The 22,712-nt window shown below is 36.4% G+C and overlaps 1 protein-coding gene across 2 annotated transcripts in view; it reads right to left on the minus strand.

The window, feature by feature from the left end:
• Positions 1 to 7,699: 7,699 nt before the first annotated feature.
• SMCHD1 (structural maintenance of chromosomes flexible hinge domain containing 1) overlaps positions 7,700 to 22,712 on the minus strand; it is a 134,657-nt gene continuing 119,644 nt past the window's right edge. For both annotated transcript variants that reach the window (XM_036874911.1, XM_036874912.1), the window contains 3 exons: positions 15,520 to 15,678; positions 15,125 to 15,227; positions 7,700 to 8,754 (listed from right to left, as the gene is read on the minus strand). In XM_036874911.1, the coding sequence (XP_036730806.1) occupies positions 8,730 to 8,754; positions 15,125 to 15,227; positions 15,520 to 15,678 (287 nt within the window). In that variant the 3' untranslated portion in view covers positions 7,700 to 8,729. The remainder of the gene's footprint in view (positions 8,755 to 15,124; positions 15,228 to 15,519; positions 15,679 to 22,712) is intronic.

The raw sequence follows: 22,712 nt of genomic DNA on the forward strand, positions 1-22,712 counted from the left end.
TCTCTACTCTGGTCTTTATCATTTCCTTCCTTCTACTAGCTTTGGGTTTCATTTGTTCTTTTTCTAGATCTTCAAGTTGTAAAACAAGAGTGTTGATTTCAGTCTTCTTGTTTTTTAATATGAGCATTTATAGCTATAAATTTCCCCCCTCAGCAGTGCTTTCATTGTGTTCCATGTGTTTTGGTACATTATGTTTTCATTTTCATTAGTCTCTAAGTATTTTCTGATTTCCCTTGTGATTTTTTCCTTGATTCATTGGTTGTTAAAAAATGTGTTGTTCAGTTTACACAAATTTATGAATTTTTAGTCTTCTATTTCATTTATTTTTAAAATTGAAATATAATTCACATACTATACAACTGACCCATTTAAAGTTTACAATGCAGTGGGTTTAGTACATTTACAAACATGTGCAACCATTACCACAGTCATTTTTGGAACCTTTTTATCATCTCATGTAGAAACCCTATATTCCTTAGCTATCACCTCTGGTAGTAGTTTCCTAGGGTTGCCATTATAAAGTACCAAAAACCAGGTGGCTTGAAACAACATAAATTGTCTCGGTTTTGGAGGCTACAAGTCTGAAATAAAGGTTTTGGCAGTGCCGTGCTCTAAGAATCTTCTGTTTTAGTCTCCTTAGGCTGCTATAAGAGAATACCATAGACTGGGTGGCTCATAAATGAATTTATTTCTCACAGTTCTGGAAGCTGGGAAGTCCAAGATCAAGGTGTGGGCAGATTTGGCATCTGGTGAGAACCTGCTTCTTGGTTCACAGAAAGCCCTTTTTGTTATGTCCTCACATGGTAGAAGGGGTAAGGGATCGCTCTGATGTCCCTTTTATAAAGGCACTAATCCCATTCATGTGGGCTCAACCCTCATGACCTAATCATCGTCCAAAAGTCCCACCTCCAAACACCCTCACGTTTGTGAATAGGTTTCAACATGTGAATTTGAGAAAGACACAAACATTCAGTCTGTAACACCTTCGTCGCCTCTTCTAGCTTCTAGTTCTTTGGTTTGTAGATGCATCATTCTCATCACATGGCCATCTTTTGCCCATGTGTCTCCACACGATCTTCTCTCTGTTAGTGTCTGTGTCCAAAGTTTCCCTTTTCATAAGAACATCAGTTACATTGGGTTAGAGCCCACCTTAATGATCTCATTTTCACTTGATTACCTCTGTAAAGACCCTATTTCCAAACAAGACCAAATTCTGAGGTACTAGGGTTTGAACTTCAGGATCTTTGGGGGGCATACAATTCAATCCATAAAGTTAACTCTGTATCCTTTGGCTATCAGAACCCTACTCCTAGACATCCCCCACCCCACCACTAAGCAACCACTAATCTTTGTTTCTATAGATTTTCCTGAATTTTCACAGGAGTGGAATCATACAGTATGTGGTCTTTTGTGACTGGCTTCTTTCACTTAATGTTTTTGTAGTTCATCCATGTTGTAACACGTATAGGTACTTTCTTCATTTTTATGGCCAAATAGTATTTCACTGTGTGGATATTAAAAATTTTGTTAATTCCTTGATGGACACATTTTAGTTATTATGAGTAATGCTGTTATAACATTCATGTACAAGTTTCTGTGTGGGCAAATGATTTCATTGCTCTTGGGCGTATACCAGGAATGGAATTACTGGGTCATGTGGTAATACTATGATTAATCATTTGAGAAACCACCTGATTCAGATTGTTCTCCAAAGTGACTGGATCGTTTTACATTCCCACCAGCAATGCATGAGACTTCTAATTTCTACACCTTCTTGACAAAATTTGCTGTTATCTGACTTTTTGATTATAGCCATCCTAGTGGATGTGAAGTGGTGTCTCATAGTGGTTTTGTGTTTCCCTGATGAATAATGAGGTTGCACATCTTTTCATGTGCTTGTTAGGCATTTGTGTATCTTCTTTGGAGAAATGTCTATTCATATCCTTTGCCATTTTTAAACTGGGTCATTTATATTTTTATTATTCAGTTATAAGGGTTCTTTATATATTCTAGGTATGTCCCTTATCAGGTATATGATTTGTAAATATTTTCTCCCATTCTGCTGTGTTGTCATTTCATGTTGATAGTATGCTTTGAAACAAAATTGTCTAATCTTGATGAAATCCAATTTATCTCATTTCCTTTTGTTGCTCTTGATTTTGGTGTCATACGTAAGAATTCTTTGCCAAATCCAAGGTCATGAAGATTTACCTCTATGTTTTCTTCTAGGAGTTTAAAATTTTTGCTCTTCTATTTAGGTCTTTGATACTTTTTGAGGTAATTTTTGTACATGGTGTGACGTGAGATCCAACTTAATTTTTGCTTGTGACTGTCCAGTTGTCTCAGCACCATTTGTTAAAAAGACGATTGTATTCCCTTTCGTTGATTCTTGACACCCTTGCTGAAAATCAGTTGACCATAGAAGCATAGGTTTATTTCTGAACTCTCTTTGTCTGGATAACTGTTGCTTTCTAGTAAATTGTGAAACTGAAAAATACGTCTGCCTACTTCATTCTTGCACATTTTCTCTTAGCCTCTGCTCATTTTTCTTCATTCTTTTTTCTCTGTTCAACCTGCATAATCTCTATCAATCTATCTTCAAGTTCACTAATTCTCTCTTCTGCCAGTTTAAATCTACTGTTGAGTCACTCTAGTGAATTGCTTATTTCAGTTATTGTACTTTTCAACTCCAGAATTTCCATGTAGTTCTTTAACATTTTTCTTCTTATTGATATACTTAATTTGATAAGACATTGTCATTGCACCTTTAATTCCTTAATCAAGTTTTCCTTTAGTTCTGTGAACATATTGATAAGGGCTAATTCAAAATATTTTTCTGTTAAATCTGACAACTAGTAGCTCTCACAGGCAGTTTCTGCTGCCTTCATTATTTCCAATGTAGGAGTCATACTTTCCAATTTCTTTGCATCTCCTAATTTTTTTGTTGGAAATGGCACATTTTAGATAACATATTGTAGCAACTTTGGGTACTGGTTCACCATCCTCTGGGACTTATTTCCTTACTTAGTGACTGGCTGGATTATTTTAGTGAAATCTGTGCCCCACCCCATCCCCCAGTGTTAAGTTGGATGCTCCTCTTCAGCGAGGCACAGCTCTAGGTGTGCCCCCACAGTCACTCTGGGAGAACAGTGGTGGTGTTAGGACTCTCTTCTCTTTCCTCGACCCTACAACCAGCTGTCAAACTCCATTAATAGCTGGTTGACTGCTCTAAATAATTTATATCAATGCCCAGAGCAAAAATTCCTGCACAAACTAATTTAATTAAAGTATGGCTTTTTTGATGGGGATGGAAGTTTCTGAGGTGTTTGATATTTGTTCTAACCCAAGGAGGGCTTCTTCCAGGTGTCTTATTGCTCCATTCTCTCCTGAAAACTAGCCAGCCTATAGACTGTATCTTCATTAGTTCCATGGACCTCTTCCCAATTCCCTATACAACCTCCACTGTTTTTGAGAATGCTCTTAGGTTTAGATTTCTCCATGTTGTGAACAAAGCCATTTCCTTTGCGAAGTGATTAGGAGCTATTTGTTTGACATGTTTATCTCCCCTCCTCCCTCCCAAACAAAATCTCAGAGCCAGGGCTCTGGAGCTGGGAACGATGGCAAATTTCTGAGTAACACCTGTGCCCTAGGAGCTAAACGTGGTAGAGGCGGCAGTAGCCCAAGATCCTCTTGGCTTGCTTCTCCTGGGGTGGAACCACCACCTCATGAGCTAGAGGAAGGGCTAGCAAGGCTCCACCATTCTCAGCACGCCAGGTCCAAGGTGGAGCCTCCATCCCACAAGTGGGGCCGGGGAGGAAGGAGACAGCCCACACCTCTTGACCACACTGACCTGGGACTTAGCTTTCAGCAAAATGCAGTTGTGGGTACGGTAAGAAACCACTGAAGTCTTGCTCCTCCTGGAAAGCAAGTCCTCTGGCTGGGAGATGGAGAGGCAAGGGAGCACAGGGTCCTTGGCTGCACCAGTCTGGATTGGGGTCTCCACCTTGCTGAGCTGGGAGGTGGGAGGGGGACAACAAGGTTTGGTTTAAAATGCCACAGATCCTAAACTTTCTTACAGAATTTTCATCGATTTTCTTGAATAGATGTTTCTTCATTTACTGTTTGTCCTTAGGACCATTCCAAGAGGTTTTAAATGGTTTTTACTGTTTGTCCTTAGGACCATTCCAAGAGTATTAAATGCTTTTAATACTTCTCACCAGCTACTGGGGAGCAGGGTCAGCAGAGCTCCTCAGGTTGTCTTAGCAAAAGTTGATCTCCCTCCACATTTTTTTTTTTAAACAAACATCATCATGGAATTAATTAATTTTCTTTTTTGACCACACCGTGCAGCATGCAGGATCTTAGTTCCCTGCAGGGATTGAACCCCCGTGCCCTCTGCAGTGGAAGCACCAAGTCCTAACCACTGACCGCCAGGGAATTCCACTTTTTTAAAACTTATTTTTGGCTGCGTTGGGTCTTCGTTGCTGCATGCAGGCTTTCTCTAGTTGTGGTGAGCGGGGGCTGCGCTTCATTGCGGTGCACGGGCCTCTCATTGCGGTGGCTTCTCTTGTTGCAGAGAATGGACTCCAGGCTCGAGGGAGCAGTACTTGTGACTTGCAGGGTTTAGAGCGCAGACTCAGTAGTTGTGGCGCACGGGCTCAGTTGCTCCGTGGCATGTGGGATCTTCCCGGACCAGGGCTCGAACCCGTGTCCCCTGCATTGGCAGGCGGATTCTCAACCACCGGGCCACCAGGGAACCCCCCTCCCCCCTGGCCCCCACTTAATTCTTAAAGCATAGGTTTGATTAGGACTGCTGGAAAACTTGTAGTTACTTGTACTGATTATTTCCTTAAAAGCCCAAAGCTTTAGAGGTCTGCTCTCAAATTAGATCTAATTTTATTTCCCATTGCACTGGAGTCAGACTGAGCTCCTTCCAAAGACATGCTGTCTTTTGTCTCATTGTCTTCCCTTATAGTGTCCTTTCAGCTCCTCCCTCCTTCCCCAAACTGCAGCATACATAAATCCTACATACCCATCAAGGCCCAGTTTGTGTCACATGCTCCGTCATCTCTCTGCAATTCACACTTACCTCTAGTCAGATTTAGTGATCATATCATCTGTCCATGTAATTGCCTAACAAAGGGAAGAAAGTGATATCCATTGGAAACTCACCAAATGCCAGACCCTATACTAATCATTCAACTAACCTTTTCATTTGATTATTAATCAACCTTACAAAATAGGTACAATTATCCTCATTTTAAAGATGAGAAAAACTGAGGTACAGACAGGTTAAATAATTTGTCCTAGCCATAAAGCGGGTAAGTGTTAAAGCCTAGATTAGCATAGGCAGAGCTTACACAATGCTTCCTTAGCTCGGGGATCAAACATGTATGAAAAGAATATATGTAAATGTTTTACTCAGCATATAGAAGCTATTATCTCCTTCCACAGGTCAGATACACTGGTTTGCAAAAAGCACATATATGTATTTGCTAAATTAATGAATGTTCCAATAAAAACCATTCTGTATTTCAAACAACTAAGGCCAACTACTTTTTAATTTTACATTTTGAAACATCCCCAAAATCATATTTATAAATGTCTTATGAAATTGGCACTCCATTCTAACCAATAGGATAATCTATATTCTATTATAAAAACATCAGGCAATCAGCACATGAACATTTAACACAAATGTAGCCAAAGCTCAATATATTATTACTTTTTTAAATTTAATTTATTTTTGGCTGCGTTGGGTCTTCCTTGCTGCGTGCAGGCTTTCTCTAGTTGCGGCAAGCTGGGGCTACTCTTCGTCGCGGTGTGTGGGCTTCTCATTGCGGTGGCTTCTCTTGTTGCAGAGCACGGGCTCTAGGCACGCGGGCTTCTGTAGTTGTGGCATGCGGGCTCTAGAGCGCAGGCTCAGTAGTTGCGGTGCACGGCCTTCGTTGCTCCACGGCATGTGGGAACTTCCCGGACCGGGGCTTGAACCCTCGTCCCCTGCATTGGCAGGCGGATTCTTAACCACTGTGCCACCAGGGAGGCCCTATATTATTACTTTTAAACACATATGATTGGTTTTTTAAAATGATTCTTTTGACTTTTCATTAATATTTGATACAGGGATCACTGTTGAACTGTCAGCAGTTTCTTTTTCTGTTTCTTTTTTTTTTGGCCGCACCCCAGAGCTTGCAGAATCTCAGTTCCCCGACCAGGGATTGAACCCAGGCCACAGCTGTGAAAGCCCAGAATCCTAACCACTAGGCCACCAGGGAACTCCCAGCAATTCTTCGTACAAGAGATTCACTCTGCAAAACTACTGAAGAAGAGAAATATGCAATATGCTTAACAAATCAAGACATAATTCTAGTCTACAAAAACATGGAAGTAAATTTTTTCACTAAATTTGGTAGTCATTTATCAATATATCACAGAACTAGAGAAATCAGAAGAAATACAAAGTAAAAGATTCCTCTTTTAAATATCATCCTATAATTTCTAGCCCAACATAACGAATGGTCTTGTATAAAGTATAAAAGTGAATTCCAATTATGCTTAATTATACCTAATAAAAAATTCAAATCTTCACCAGTGGAATATCAAATAAATAGGTCAAGGTACATAATTTTTTATTCCCACTAAAATGAAAACATAGAAAAATGAAATGCTATGTTCCATTTCCACCAAGAATTTAACAAGAGGTTAAGAATAACTGAGGAGAAACACAAGTGAAAAAGATGTAAGCAAATTCTATTAGTAAGATTTAAATATGGTACTACACAAAGATATAAATATTTTCTAGTCCATGTTATTTGTTTTATTGGAGTGTGGTCTAAAGAGTCAGAATACTAGCAATTTATATTATCAGACATTATTTTACTTTGAAATTAGGCTTCCTAACATTAAAAAAATATAACTAATGTCTCTTTATTGCTTGTCACTTGGGATAGCGATTCTTTAACACTGATTTGATCTCTCTCCAAAATACTTAAATAGTATTTTCAGATACTCAAGTTATTGATGAATTCATAAATGAAATAACTGCTTGCATAAGGTGGAGAAACTTTATCTTATATTTAAGATAATTAATATTTTAAGGCCAAGTGTCCTACCATGAATTTTAATGCTGCTAACCTATCCCTAAACATATACCTGCTAAAAAGAAGCAACCTCTTTTTGAAGTCAAAGGAGGTACTATGTGTTCAAAAAAAAAATGAGAAATAATATGAAATTAACATGTATAAAAGTAAATTTATAAATATAATTACATTACCATGAAGAGATGATACCATGAAAATGTTTAGCAGATATAACTGAAAAGACATTATGACAGTAGAAAAATGATAGAAATTAAAACTTTTTTTACTAAAAAGTATTATGTGAAAGTTACATACTAAAAATATTAATCCTACCCATTTCATAATGACTGTAAGTAACCAAGTCATAACCTCAAAAAGTTAAAAAACTCAGAAGGTGAAACTTACCTTTCTGGCACTAATATTTAACACTTAATAAGTAGTAGTTTTACTTACAAGGAATCCAATCTTTCTTTTAGTTAATTCTTATTACCGCCATTTTGTATCTTTCTTCAACAAAACAGTTAAATGACTTCCAATTATAAAGAGAGGTTAAATATCATAATATTTTACCAAGGTAACTTTTATGGAGTTTTAAATTTTAAAAAAGGAAAACACACCTATTCAACAGGGAAGAAACAATCTTCTTTATTAACCTCACTGTAAAGTCAGAAAGGATTAAAAAACACACATTTCCTGGGCCACAAAACTGTACCAAAAGTATTTCCTTATAAAATAACTTCACAATCCAATAGTCCTGGACTGACACAAAGACATATATTGACATACATTAGCATGAATTAATACACAATTCAAATGTTTTTGCAGCAACTTTCTAGTAGACCCTTATTCCCTTAATGAGGGAGTATACAACTTCTTTAACCCCTTAAAAATAGTACTAAAAAATTACAAAATAACGTAAACATAGAATTAAGGCTGAGACTATATAATCTAGTATTAATAAAGTCAAACAATACTTATAAAATTGCTGCTGCTGCATATTATATATATATACACATATATATACAGGATAAGTCTTTAGAAATTTAAAATGCTACTGCTGTCACAAGTCCACCCATCACTTTAATGTTTTTCCATATATCTTAACATCTGAATTCCCAGATACCTGTGCTTGTCTACGTTTATTCTGAATTCTTAAAAGTTTCCCTGCATATTTACAATTAAATACCTAACCTCTAGAACTTTCCTTAAACACAACAGACATAACAGGTATGTTAAATAAATTCACACAAAAGTAATAAAAAGGTTTGCTTTCAAGAAATAGTTCTAGCATATTCATGATAAACATACTGAAAAATAGTACATACACTTTTCTTCAGGATTAATAAATGCTATGTGTCAGTTTTGCAGTCACTACCATAGTTGCATATCTCTGACACATCTGCAAGACAATGACAACCAAAGGGCATGATGACTGGAAGAATTCCAGTAAACCCATATTGTTCGGTGAGATTCACAAAACTGAATGGTTGCTTCCAGCGCCATCTGGCTAGACACGGAAATACATGTCTAGATACTTGTTATCATCCCCAGAAGTATTCGTCTGTAAGTCACCCTCTTGGTCTTCTGAAACAGAGCTGCAGGAGGCAGGGCATTCTTAGGGAGACCAATGGCCCCCTCTTCTGTCACCTCTCACACATCTGTTTTGGTTATAATCCTGATCAAAATGGAAAAAAAACACAGTAAATTTTAAGTACCAAAGTTTTCCTTTCCTGTAACTCCCTCATCAGACCTGGATGGTTAAGTATCCAGTGGAACTATGTTCTACTAATTATAATAATTCTTGGTATAACAGACAATTAAATCCTTGTATATAACCACTTCTTTCACATGTATGCAACAAACAAACAAAAGCTTAACATAAAAACAGTAGTTAACATATACAGAGGAAGGGATAAGTAATTTGTAGCACAGTTCTCTGGAATGGTATATCCCAGACCCAAATTCTGCAGATTTTTGCCTATTTTCCCCTTTCCTAAAATGAAATGACCATTTAAAAAATTAACAAGAATTACAATGCTCATTAGAGAAAAGTCACAAAACAAAGACAAGCAAAAGGAAAAACACTTAAAAATATCCACAATTCCATTCACGTAGAGATGAACAGAATGAACATTTTAGTATATATTTATGCAGATATTTTCTTATTCAGATATACTTTATTTTTTAATAATAGTTCCCTGAACTGCCATCTCCAAATAGAAGACACACAATTTTGATAAAGAGCTATTTTGTAATCTTTATTAGTAGAAAATCAATTAGAAAACTGAAGCCTCTACTGAAGAAAATGAGTCTATTGCATAGTATATATTGCTAAGTATATTTTGTTGATTCTAAAATCCACATTTTTCCACATTTAACATCTCTGAAATCTACCTTATAATGTCATGAGTTAATTTGCAGTGTTTTCTTTTAATGTTTCATGAAAAATCGTGTTTCTAATAATTACTGACATCCTACAGTTGATGAAATATGGTATATAATCCCTATAAAAGCTAACAATAAATATATAAATAGGTAATAGCCACATACTAATATAAATAATAACATATAAACACACACACATTATGTTACTATTTCCTACTACTGAATTTGTTTCCAATTGTATGGATGAAATATATCACTGTTTCAATACTGTTAAAGATACTTTAATTTCAAGTGCTCTAACATTTTTGATATGGTGTGATTTATGGAGAACAGGCAGAGACTGGGGCAGAGGCTGGGGATGAGGAAATTACTAATTAAACGGTGACTTAAATTTTAAACTGAAATTTAAAGGATTTTAAATTTCCCAAAGGTAAGCAGGATGCAAAAGGGAAGCCATAGGCTAGAATACACCAAATTTGCAACCTAAATCTTCTCACCTGCCACCACAAAGCTAGACGTTTGTTTTCTGTGTGCCAAAAGCTGTACTGACAATATGGTTTCTCTCTCTCTATGAAAACATTTACACTCCTCCTCCTTTTCTTGATATTCTACAGTTTTGCTATGAATTATCTTGGTATATCTTTTGTCGGTCATTGTGCTGGGCGTTCAATGGACCCTTTCATCCCTGGGAATTCTCTTCCACATGATTTTTCTTCTCCATTTTCTTCTTTCTAGGATTCCTGATAGTCTCAGTTGGTTCTCTACATCTCCTCTCCTTTCTCTTCACATATTTTCCCTATTTTTCTGGGAACTTTCCTTTACTTTAGTCCTTTGAATGTTTTTCCCCCTCCTCGCCTGGCTTCCCCCACCCTTAGTCCTTTGAATTTTTAAATTTCAGCAACAGTATTTGTAATCTGTAATCTTGTCCTGGCTGTTTTTTTCTCCTAATACCCTCTTAGTTTCATGAATATAACTCCTTCTGCAATCTAATCAGAAATTACGTACAGTTTTTAAAAGAGTTCGGTTGAATCATCTTCCAGGGTTGGTTTTGCTATTTATCTTGGATCTCCCTTCACATGTTGTTGACTCCCCTCATATGTGTGATGTCTCTTGGTTGTACGATTACATTTAAGAAAGAGGACTGTGCTGCTGGCCTGGATTTCTTCTGCTGTTATAAAAATAGAACTGTTTTCCCATTAAGGCTCCTCTCTGAGTGGGAATTTTAAGGGACAGTGGGAGCAGGGGCGTGGACAAACAGGCTTTGCTTTAAGGGTGCGGCTGGAGAGCCAACCAGTAGGTTGCGAGTCCCTAGATGCTGGCAATGGACAAGCCTCTAGGGTGCCACCAAGTACACCAGAAACCAATATACCAACATTTAACTAACTAATTACCATCATTATCTAACTTCCTGGTGGGAGCTTTAATTCCTGGAACAACAAGGGAACAAAGCTCTCAAAGTTTGGGGTTGAAAATCTGGCATGTTCTAGGCTAGGTTTCCTCTCCTTTTCCATTCTGCTCCCATCCTTCCTGTTTTGGGCTGGACTTCTCTGACTGAGTCCAGGGTTCCACCAGGCACTGTGTCCCACTGTCTCTCGACTATTCCCAGTACCTTCTCCTTTAGTATATTCCAGCCTTGTTTCTATCCTGTAATTCCCAGAAAACCTCAATCAAATGTGAAGGCAGAAGGAAGACCGTTTCAGACATGCAAGGGCTCCAGTTTCTTTCTACACACTTTTCATAAGGAAGTTATGAGAGAAAGAAAGACAAGGAATCCAAGAAACAATGGATTCAACCCAAGAGAGCAGCCAAGGAGGACCCAGAAGGCCTACATGGTTACTAGTTACTAAAGCAGGTGGAAGAATACATGATCAAGTTACATAGTGAAGGAAAAAAGAAAGAAAATTAGAAACTCCACACAGGTTAACAACATCCAAGGAACAGTCTAAATAAGAACCGGATTAAAATTTAACATGATTTTAAGAACTGATACAGTACAGAAGATTTATTTGACTTTCATGCTTGGAACACTGACTGGCGGCCTAAGTAAGGGTCATGACATTAGAACCTTACAGAGAGGGAAATGTAATCCTAGCACACACTTTGCCTACACTAAATATTTACATAGCTATAATAATATATGTTGTTTATCACCTTCTACCTTTGAAAAAAGCATGGAGGACTGGGTTGATGGTTACAGGAGAGAATATAACTAAATAATCACAAGAAAGGGTAAGCTCTAAAATAATTCAGAACAATTTAGTCCAAAAGTCATGAGGTGGGCCAGGCAAGACAGACCTCCACACCAAGGTGTTGGGTGGGCTGTGTTGTCTGAAAGCTGATAAAACAAGACCGACATAATGTATACAAAAAACGGAGGCAACAACAGAATAACCAGAACAGTTAAAACAAAGGTTGCCTCTGGGAAACGGGATGGGGTAAGGATACACAGGAGCAAGATTTCATCATCATGAGCTCTTTCAATACCTGTGCTGTCCAATCTGGTAGCCACTAGCCTTGTGTGGCTCCAGAGCACTTGCAATGTAGCTAGTCCTAATAGAGGTTTGCTGTCTTTTGAATTTTGAAGACTTTGTATGAAAAAAAGAATTTAAAATATCTCATTAATAATTTACTATTTGCAGTATGTTGCAATGATAATATTTTGTACACTGTGTTCAATAAAATATACTATTAAAATTAATCTCGCTGTTTCTTTTAAAATGGCTCCTAGAAAATTTTAAATTACATGTGTGGTTCACATTTTACAGTACAACACTAAATCTATACACCAATTCATTTATATACATGTATTACTTTAACGAAAATGATACTATTACTAACAACTTAAATATAAACTAAAACTAAAAAAGAAACTTTAGCCTATACCACCTCTGAATTGCTACAAAATCTTAATTAACAAGATCCAAATTAATGACATCATTTGTAGTTCTGTAGAACTGTAAGGTCCTAGGCTAATTCAGTGCTGAAGCTGCAGGGCAGCCTCAAGAATATGTACTTTAATACTGCTTGACGGGAATTTCCTCACTTGGTCTTTTAAAAAACTGGAAAAATGTTTCCCATCTTCCATAAAAATTATGGCAAACCTACAGAAAAGCAGAAGAAATAATATAATAACATTTTGCCCACTCTTATTTTGATATGCTGTCACTTTTTTTTTCATCCTGTAGTGTTTTAGAGTATACCTCAGACATCATGTTATTCAACTGGTAAATACCTCAGTATACATTTCTAACTGTGTATTTATCTTACTATAAACTCTGTGATGCTGTTATACAAAAAATTCACAATTTCTTAATATATCTAATATCCAGGTGATTTTAAAATTTCTCCAATTTTTTCAAAACTGCATTTTAAAGATTCAAAATCCATATCCAAACAAGGTCTACAATTTGCATTTGATTGTTATACCTTTCAGTTACTTTTATTCTATAACAAACAGTTCATCCTTCTCCCTATGCTTCTTTTATGTCATTAATTTATTAACAAAACCAGTCATTTGTCCTGTACAATGTTACATTCTTGACATTCTAGATTTGGCTAATTGCTTCCTGGTGGCATCATTTAACTTGTTCCTAAATTTCCCTTATTTCCTGTACACTTGGAGTTAAATTGAAGGCCTGTCTCAAATTCGTGAGAGATTTAAGCTTTAATACCTTAAGGTATCTATTGTATGCAATGAATTAACCTCCTTCCTGCGCATCTAGAATGTTAGATGAACTATCCTGGGGAAAAGTCACCCAGTTTTCTGCAGTGCTTATTTCCTGCACAGAACCCCAGCTGAGAAAGGCTGACTGGAAGCTTCATTAGATTCAGGTTATTTCTCTACTGAATCACATAATAGCAAATATCCTGCTTTTTAATCAGTGGGTTCAGGAATGTCCGTCTGATCTTTCCATTATTATCATTACTATTATTTTTTTTCAGGCAAGGCTTTATTGGGGCCCCTCCTACAGCAGGGGGGCCATTATTATTAAGTTTCCCCCTCAACTTTTTACCTAATCATTTGGGTATCCATTGATTATTATTCCCTAAATCTATTATTTTATTAGGAGTGGCCAAAATGTGAAGTTTTAATTTTATCATGCTTCTTATACTTTATTCTTATATAAAGAACTTTATAAAGAAGAACTTCTATATAAAACTTTCTCCAATTATTTGGTTACTCTGAAAGTTCATATAAGAATGAACATGTCTTTTCTATATGAATATATCAATGAGTTGGTGTCACTATCTCACAATTTTTTTGCAAGATATTATTTTGGGGAGGGGCATACTATGGCTTCTGTCTACCTCTCCAACCACCTCTTGGGACTTTCTCCCTCTTACCCACTATATTTTAGACTCACAAGCATCTTTTCAGTTCCTCAAATATGCCAGGCTTGTTATTTTCTCAGAGCTTTCATACCTATTCTCCCTCTGACTGAAACCAATCCCTACATGGCTGGCTTCTCATCCTTCAGTTCTCTGTTAAAATGCATCTTTCCCGACAACCAACATCATCTTCCCATTATTCTACATCACTTCATCCTTTGTTCTTTTTTTTTAAAAAATTTATTTATTTTTGGCTGTGTTGGGGTCTTTGTTGCTGTGCGCGGGCTTTCTCTAATTGCGATGAGCAGGGGCTACTCTTTGTTGCGGTGTGCGGGCTTCTCATTGAGGCTGCTTCTCTTGTTGCGGAGCACGGGCTCTAGGCATGCGGGCTTCAGTAGTTGTGGCACGCGGGCTCAGTAGTTGTGGCGCACGGGCCTAGTTGCTCCGCTGCATGCGGGATCTTCCCGGACCAGGGCTCGAACCCGTGTCCCCTGCACTGGCAGGCGGATTCTTAACCACTGTGCCACCAGGGAAGTCCTATCCTTTGTTCTTTTGTAAAACTTAACATTATTCTATATTTTTACATATAGAAAAAGGTTTACTTTTTTGAATTGTCCTTCTGCACAGGACTGCAGACCTCCCATGGGGGCAAGAACCATGTCACTTTTATTCACCCAGCAACATATAGCACAAAATAATCAAATAGTTACTGAATAAATGTAGAATATGTAGAGGGACAGGGCATAGAATACCAATTCTAAATACCACGGTCTCAAAGGAACTCCTCAAAGGTCAATACGAGAAACTTATTCAGGCAGAGTCTATATTTGAACCTTTTGAAATAATGTATAATAAATCCCAGTACTATGGTATGTTTCTGTGGGATGGCCTTACTAGCATCTATTCTGAAACAGACAATTTTCTTCACTGAGTTAGGATGCAGATGGCTTTGTTGGCTTCTTGGTGAGCTATATAAATGGTACCTGATTTTCCAAAACACATATCATAAGAAACTTTCATATGAGTAATGTACAAATGATTCTGCATATTCTATATTCTATACTTAGGTTGCTGATCCTATGAAGCAGAATGCAGTGTATTAGAAAGTTTCCAAATAATTTGCAAAACTCATTTAGAAAACTGGAGCATCCTAGGAGAAAATAATGATTACATCTTATCTTCATTATCCATCATCACTCAGTTCAGTTAAAAAGAAACAAAATAATTCTGGTTCAAGGTGGGTAAAATACCCTCATGCTATATTTAAAGTATAAAGAGCCAAAACCTTGACAAACTAAGCAATCGTAACTTTCGGGTCATAGTAGACTCACCTATTTTGTCTTGTAGCTTCTCTTCTCATTCTCTTAGGAGGAATTGGACAGTCTGTCATTGGATGACGCAGTGAGTCATTACACTTACGTGTGGGAGTCATACCTGTAAAGACAGAAAATGTAGAAAATTAACCTTTAAAAGACTGGAATTATTATAAGCAATAAAAGTGAATGTCTTAATTTATAGAAGAGTAATTAATAAATAATACTGAGAATGCTTCTTACTACTCTTGTTGACCGAACAGCTTACAAACATTTGACAGTTCACTTGGAGGTCAAGAGTGTCTGTAATTTAAGTTCTGGATCATTCACATTCTTTCTTCTTGTAGCTGAACTGTCTCTAATCATGAACACTATCTTCATGCAGAGAAAGATGTTAACAGAAAGTACAATACCTAGTTTTTGCTCTATCAGTTTGAGATTCTTTTCTTGTTCATCAAGTTCCTGTTTTTTCTTCTTCATATCCGGAGTGTGAAGGTATTCCAACTGCCCGTTAAGGTCCTTGTTCACACTGCCCAACCTGCACACAGCAGTGCGGTACTGCTGAAGAAGATCTGCAAAGAAACCAAAGACATTCGATTAAATCATATCAAAGCAGTGTTTTAGGAAAGAAGAATCAGCAACACTGAGTGTTGTTATAGTAACATGTGGGAACTACTTTTAACGTTCGATGTAAACAAATAAAATAAAAAAGCACAGTTAAGACCCCAGCACAAGACTGGTGCTGTTAAATATTAATTTTCTTCAGCTGCTTGACTTTAATAAATTTCTGTGTCAGGAAAGAGTTTTCTATATAAAAGCACTCTGAATTAAATCACTCTCTCAGTCAGTGTTTACATCCTGTTTGATACTCAGCATTCAATCTAACTCCACACAAATCTGTGAGAAGGGGAAGAATGCACTAAATATAGCATTATTAGAAAATCCCTGCTTCCCAGTACTGATGAACCTAGTGGCAGGGCAGGAATAATCATGCAGACGTAGAGAACGTACTTGAGGGCACGGGGGGGGGAAGGGGAAGCTGGGATGAAGTGAGAGAGTAGCTGACATATATACACTACCAAATGTAAAATGGATGGCTAGTAGGAAGCTGCTACATAGCACAAGGAGGTAAACTTGGTGTTCTGTGACTATCTAGAGGGATGGGATAGGGAGGATGGGAGGGAGGCTCAAGAGGGAGGGGATATGGGGATATATGTATACATATAGCTGATTCACTTTGTTGTACAGCAGAAACTAACATTGTAACAACACTGTAAAGCATTTATATTCCAATAAAGATGTGAAAGAAAAAAAAAAGAAAATCACTGCTTCCAACAGACATGATCAATACCTTAAACACAGCTTTCAAAAACACTCTTGGATACTTAATTTTCAGAAAGCTTAACTTCCATTACTTTGTTTAAAAATGTATTACATTGGTCAAGTTTGAGACTATTGCCTGTTTGTATGATTTATTAGACACCAAAAATTAAATACATTGACTATACTTTAGTCCAGGGGTCAGAAAACTATGTAGTCCATGGGCCAAGAATGGTTTATACAGTTTTAAATGATTACATTCTAAATGGTTATATAAATATGTTCATAACACCCTCAATTTTGCCTCCTGGCTCACAGAGCCTAAAATATTTACTATCTGACCCTTTGAGACTCTAGTCACACAAAGATGATCAATATTCATGGGAATGGGCATACAAATACCCAAATGTTTAATAAATATATACAGTGGGTTTACATATAAAACTGTGGAAGAAATTATTTGAGTCAGGGTACACAAGATATGAGATATTCTATACTTAAGGGTCAATAACAGTATTTTTAGAAAACTATCAAGCATTCTGGGAATGAGTGAACAAACACACACCTGTGAACACTTATGAGAATATTCATATATTTAAATATGAATTCCATATGTGTAACTGAGTGATGACAAGGTCCTTATGTTTCTTAATTCTTTATGATTTATTGGGAACTCAAAGGTAACTAAAAATGTCTGTTTTCTGGTTTGATAGTATTTCTAATTTCATGTTAAAGTTATGTTTTCTATATGCATAAAATTATATTTATTTTGTATGTGAATGAGTTACAAAATTATGTTCAGATCCATATGTCAGGGATGCTGCCTAATTCAGAAGATGACACATAAAAATTTCAAGTCGCTAACGGCTGAAATCCTACTTCTTAACATAATAAGTTAGTTATGAGGTTCTCTTACCTTTTAAATACTCAAGAAATAGTATGTTCAAAAGCTTTAACAGAACATTAAGTCAACTTGTTATTTATAAACTGAAAGATGGATTGTTAAATACTTCCCATGAAATGGAGCACTAATATTAAGTTCATATTTTATGCGTAAGGTGGACAGAAGCAACTTAATTTAATATGCCTTAGCAATTCCCAATTTTTTGTATATGAAATGTAATTTCTATTTACCATAGTGTCTATAAAAGTCTTTTCTAAGTCATTTAATAAAATTTTGCCAAAGAGAAAAACTAAAAATTCATATTTAATTCTGTTTATAAATGATTTTAGAGCTCTAACATTATATGTTGTCTGAAAATTTTAATTATCTAGGAAAAAAACTAATGATGCTTTACTGTGAAAACAGCAAAATACTTTAAAATAAAAAATTAGGGACTTCCCTGGTGGTCCAGTGGGTAAGAATCCGCACTCCCAATACAGGGGGCTGGGGTGCAATCCCTGGTCAGGGAACTAGATCCCACATGCATGCCGCAACTACGAGTTTGCATGCCGCAACAAGGACCCTGCGTGCCGCAACAAGGACCCTGCGTGCCGCAACTAAAACACGGCACAGCCTAAATAAATACATAAATATTTTTTTTAAAAAAGTGTAGCTTAAAATTAAAAATAAAATTAAATTAAATTAAAAATTAGTTCATGTAAAGGGACAAAAGCTCAAATTACAGTGTGTTTATTTCTCTATGCTACGTATTAAGAAAGATTATTTCAGTGTATCCAGGGGTAGACTCTTTGGCAACAAACCAGAGCAGAAGTTCTAGTAAATTTTGTCACCTAATTTTTAGGTGACACATTGTTCACTGAGGCAGATCTGGAAAAATATATAGAAAAGGATAATGGAGAAGTAAACTATCTCAATTATGTAATTCAGGAAAAAAACATTTTTCTTTCTACTCTTTCGTGTCACTGTGCAAATGAACACATACACTGTCCTGAACTTGGCAAAGTTATCTAACTTTTTTTTTTTTAAACATCTTTATTGGAGTATAATTGCCTTACATATCTAACATTTTTGAGGCTCAAATTCCTCATCTGTGAAATGAGGAGAACAGCAGTAAATGAAATAATTCAAGTGACAAGCTTAACAATGTATGTGGGACATAATAAGCCCTCAAATAGTAACTTATTATTCTCTTGAAAATTGCTTATTCATATGTTATCCACCTATTTTTCTATTAGTCTTTGTCTTTTTTCTTGATTTTTAAAGGTTGCTTTTAATAATAAGACTATAACACCTTTGTCTACCATATATACAATTTTCCCCAGTTTGTCATTTGCCCTTCCATTTTCTTCAAGGTGCTTTAAAATTTTTATGTAAACTTTAAAAAAATTAACTATAAAATGTTTTCTCACATGTGCCAGTACTTGTCTGTCAAAAAGCCCTTCTCTCCAAGGTGGGTGTTTCTATTTTAGATAGGCTGATCAGGGAAGTCCCTGAAGGTGTGACATTAAAGTATAGAACTGGAAAGAAAAGAATCAAGCCATGAACATATGTGGGGCAAAACCATTGTAGATAAGGGAACATTAAAATAAAGTGTTCCTTTCAAGATTAAACTTTCTTATTTCTATTCAACTGTGCTAAGAACTTCCTGAACACAGGTGAAGAATGGTGGTACTATAAGTTTTCTTTGCCTGTGCCATTTTGGGAAATAAGTTTGTTATTAGTTTCATAAGATGCCCTGAGTGATCTCCATATTTATCTATATTCTGCAACAAATTATATTTGAAATTCACTTATGAAAAACCTATAGGATGGAGTTAACTTTTTGAACACTTCTTCAGGCAATGGTCTGTAAAAGTTTTCTTCCTTATTTAAGTCAATTTTGTTCATTTGCAATTTTCTAGAATTTAGTCCACTTTATTTGGACATGCTAAATGTATTTATAATATTATGAAAACCTAAGAAATCTGTGTATCTGAATGCATCCTTTGAGCCATTACTCCTATTGTATTTATTTTTGCCCAAAGACCATCTTTACGAATTATATATTCAATACAAGGGTTTTCTTTTTTTGCAATCCATTTGGTTGTACTTGTTTCTTGAGATGTTATTTTTTCCCTCCTCTCATTTGAGTTGAATTATTAATTTGTTTTTCTCATTTAATAATAAAAGCGTTAAGCCTGTAGGTTTACATTTGATCTCAGCTGTCTTCATGCCTCCTATGTATAATGTGTAATATTCTCATTCTTTTTAATATTTAAACTTTTTTTGACAAAATAGTTGTTTCTAAATATCCACTATTTGAGCTTACTTTGGGAGGAAAGGAATAAGTTATTTTTTAGTTCTGTTACTATCCTAAGTAAATTTTGCTTTTTGTAATTTGTAGTCTCATTGTAGCTGAGTAGCAGTTTGATCAACTGAATTTATGGCCATTTTTTGTGACATATTACCTTCTTACCTAAGAAGGTACTGGTATTACAACTTATTAGGTAGAAAATTCCTTGTTTTTTGACTAACGACCTGTCATGGATTAATGGTTTCTCGTAACAATATTTCTGTCTCTGTATAATCATCAGTTTTAAGAAATTTGATTATGTAATTTATTGAATCAAGTTAATTAACTTTTGGACCTCTAGTATGGAATATATCTGTTATCAAAATGAATCTATCTTTGTCCTTTTAGTGCCATTGCGTTGAATTTAACTTTGACACTAATACTGTTACTTGTGATTTCGTCTATTCAATGTTTACATTTCACCTTTGTTAATTCTTTAATTTTACACTGTATTGGTGTAGAAGGGAGTTTCTTATAAAAGATATAAAGCAGTGTCATGGAGAGAATAGGCTTCAGGTACAGCTGGCTCTGGGTTTGAGTTCTGTTCTATGGCTTACTGACCATGTGGCTTCTCATGTCATTTAAATTTCCACACTTCTCTCTTTACTCACTTTATTTAACTCTACTTCCTGGCACATGTTAAGCACTCAATAAATGGCAGCTATTTTTAATATATCCTGGTACTAGATTTTAAAAATCTGAATGTCTTTAAATGAAAGAACTTCATGTATTCACATGTTATTCAAGGTCTTATTTCTAATCATCTTATTTTACAACATGTAAATACTCGTTTTTTCTTCTGTTTTATGCTCTAAATTTATTTGCTCTTATTTCATTATCTCATATCAAATACTATAATGCAAAACACAGTCTAAGCAAAATTAGAAGGCACTCTGCTTTTAATTGTGCTAGTAAGCAGGCAATTTTTGTGGTGGTAGTCTAGTTCAAAATTGCTTTTTCTCTGCAAACAATCCCATGATACACAAGGAAGAGTTTCCTCAAAGCTCTGTTCTATCTGATCCTTACTATGGCTGGCTGATTCCAGAGGAAACTTCTCTCTCCTAGGGGTTGTGGGCTCTGAGTCATGTTAAGAGATGCCCTTCTAGGTGAAGATGCAAGGAGCCCAGGCTGCTCAATGTCCCAGAGCCATCCTTGTTTTTGTCTTGGCTGTTTCCAATCTCCTTTGAACGTGTAATTTCCTCCACTTTCTTTCCAATACATTCCTGTTACACTTAAAAGTGGTCAGGCCTGGTTGCTATCGCTTAAAATCAAAAGTACTTTATACATATCCAGTAATCTTAAATTGTCTCATTGGATTTTTCAAACCGTTTGTCTAATATTTGAGTGCTTATTGTTGAATCATTAGTCTGTATGTGGAGTGTATCTTTGAAGATATTTACCAAGAAGAAAAAGTAACTTATATTTTTTAAGTCCTTGCATTATCTGTTAACTTTACATGTTTGACAAACCAATAGGGCACAGAAATCTTTAATTATAATCTTTTCATCCCAAAGATCTATAGATAAGGCCTTACTGTTATACTGACAGTCAGATGCCCAGGTAAACTGGAAATTCTGTCAAAAATACCTGTGCATTTTTAAAGTTCCACAGGTAATTCCTTTTAGTTTGGGATCCACTGCCATAAACTGTAGTGCTGGAGTGATAAGAGTTGAGGGTTTTTATGCTGATTCACTGCCTCTGACTAAATTGTTTTCTCTTATTTCTTATCAGTTTGTTTAGATGTTCACTTATTTTCTATAGAGAAGATTTTTTTCATGCATTCACTGCCATCATTAACAGAAGTATGAAACTCTGTATTGTTTATAATTTAAACTTTCTGTATATTATGATGTTTTGACATCTTAAAAAGCCTTTCTGGCTGGCGAGAGATTGCCTCGCCTGGGACGAGCCAATTCTTAGAGACAGCTAAGGGTCCAGCATGCCTCTGATACACAAACTAACCAACCCAGAGCCAAGCTTCCTCTATCTGGCCCCTGCACCCCAAGGAGTAACATTCCTCTGCCTTAATCACCTCAGAGCCAGGTACCAGGCAACGAGCTAGAAACCATGCCTAGAGCCCAAAGACCACTCAAATTATTCAAGCTAGTCAACCCTAAGCTGTTGACCTTGTCACCCCTTTGCTGCAGAGACCCCAGTAAAGGCTGTGGCTGAAGCACTCTCCTTGCTCCTGTCTTCTGCCTGCTGACCACCCTGGTGTTCTTCCATGTGGCCCCCGTGTGGCAGGCTGTGCCTCCTGTCCCTAGGACCTGTGAGTATAATAAACTTTGTTTTCCTGAGCCTCTCTTATGTCTCCTCTTGCAGCTGTACCTGACTATTTCATAAAAGAAAATATGCGATATCCTACCATCTTTCTCAATTACTATTTTAAACATTGCTGGGGGGATGAAGTAATAACGCCAAACTGGATACTACCCAAATTCCTCAACAGCAGAATAATAAAGAAATAAACTGTGGTATATGTGCACAGTGGGATACTATCCTGCAATTAAAATGAATTACAACTACATACACAGTGTTGAACAAAGCCAGACACACAAAAAAGCGTGGATTGCATAATTCCATCTACATAAAGTACAAAAATGGGAAAAACTAATCTATGTTCTTTTAAGTCAAGAAAGTTGTTATACTTTGGAGAGGGGGTCGGGCTGTGACTCGAAGAGTCCTGAGAAGCCTTTTGTGGGGCTGATAATGTTCTATTTCTTAATACAGAAGCAGTGTTCATTTTGTGAAAAACTTGCATATTTATGAAATGTGCACTTTTCTCTATGTATATTACACTTAAAAAAATTAACAACAAAATGTGGTGTATACATACAATAGAATATTATTCAGTCTGAAAAAGAAATTCTGCCATATACTAGAACACTGAAGCGCCTGGAGGACATTATGCTAAGTGACGTAAGCCAGTCACAGAAGGGCTAAGACTCTGATTCCACATACATGAGGCGCCTACAGGAGTCAATTCACAGAGACAGAAACCTGGGCAGTTGCCAGTGGCGGGAAAAGATTTCTGAAGATTGGCGGCAGAA

The sequence above is a fragment of the Balaenoptera musculus genome, chromosome 14 (assembly GCF_009873245.2).
Source record: "Balaenoptera musculus isolate JJ_BM4_2016_0621 chromosome 14, mBalMus1.pri.v3, whole genome shotgun sequence".
Taxonomy (NCBI): domain Eukaryota; kingdom Metazoa; phylum Chordata; class Mammalia; order Artiodactyla; family Balaenopteridae; genus Balaenoptera; species Balaenoptera musculus.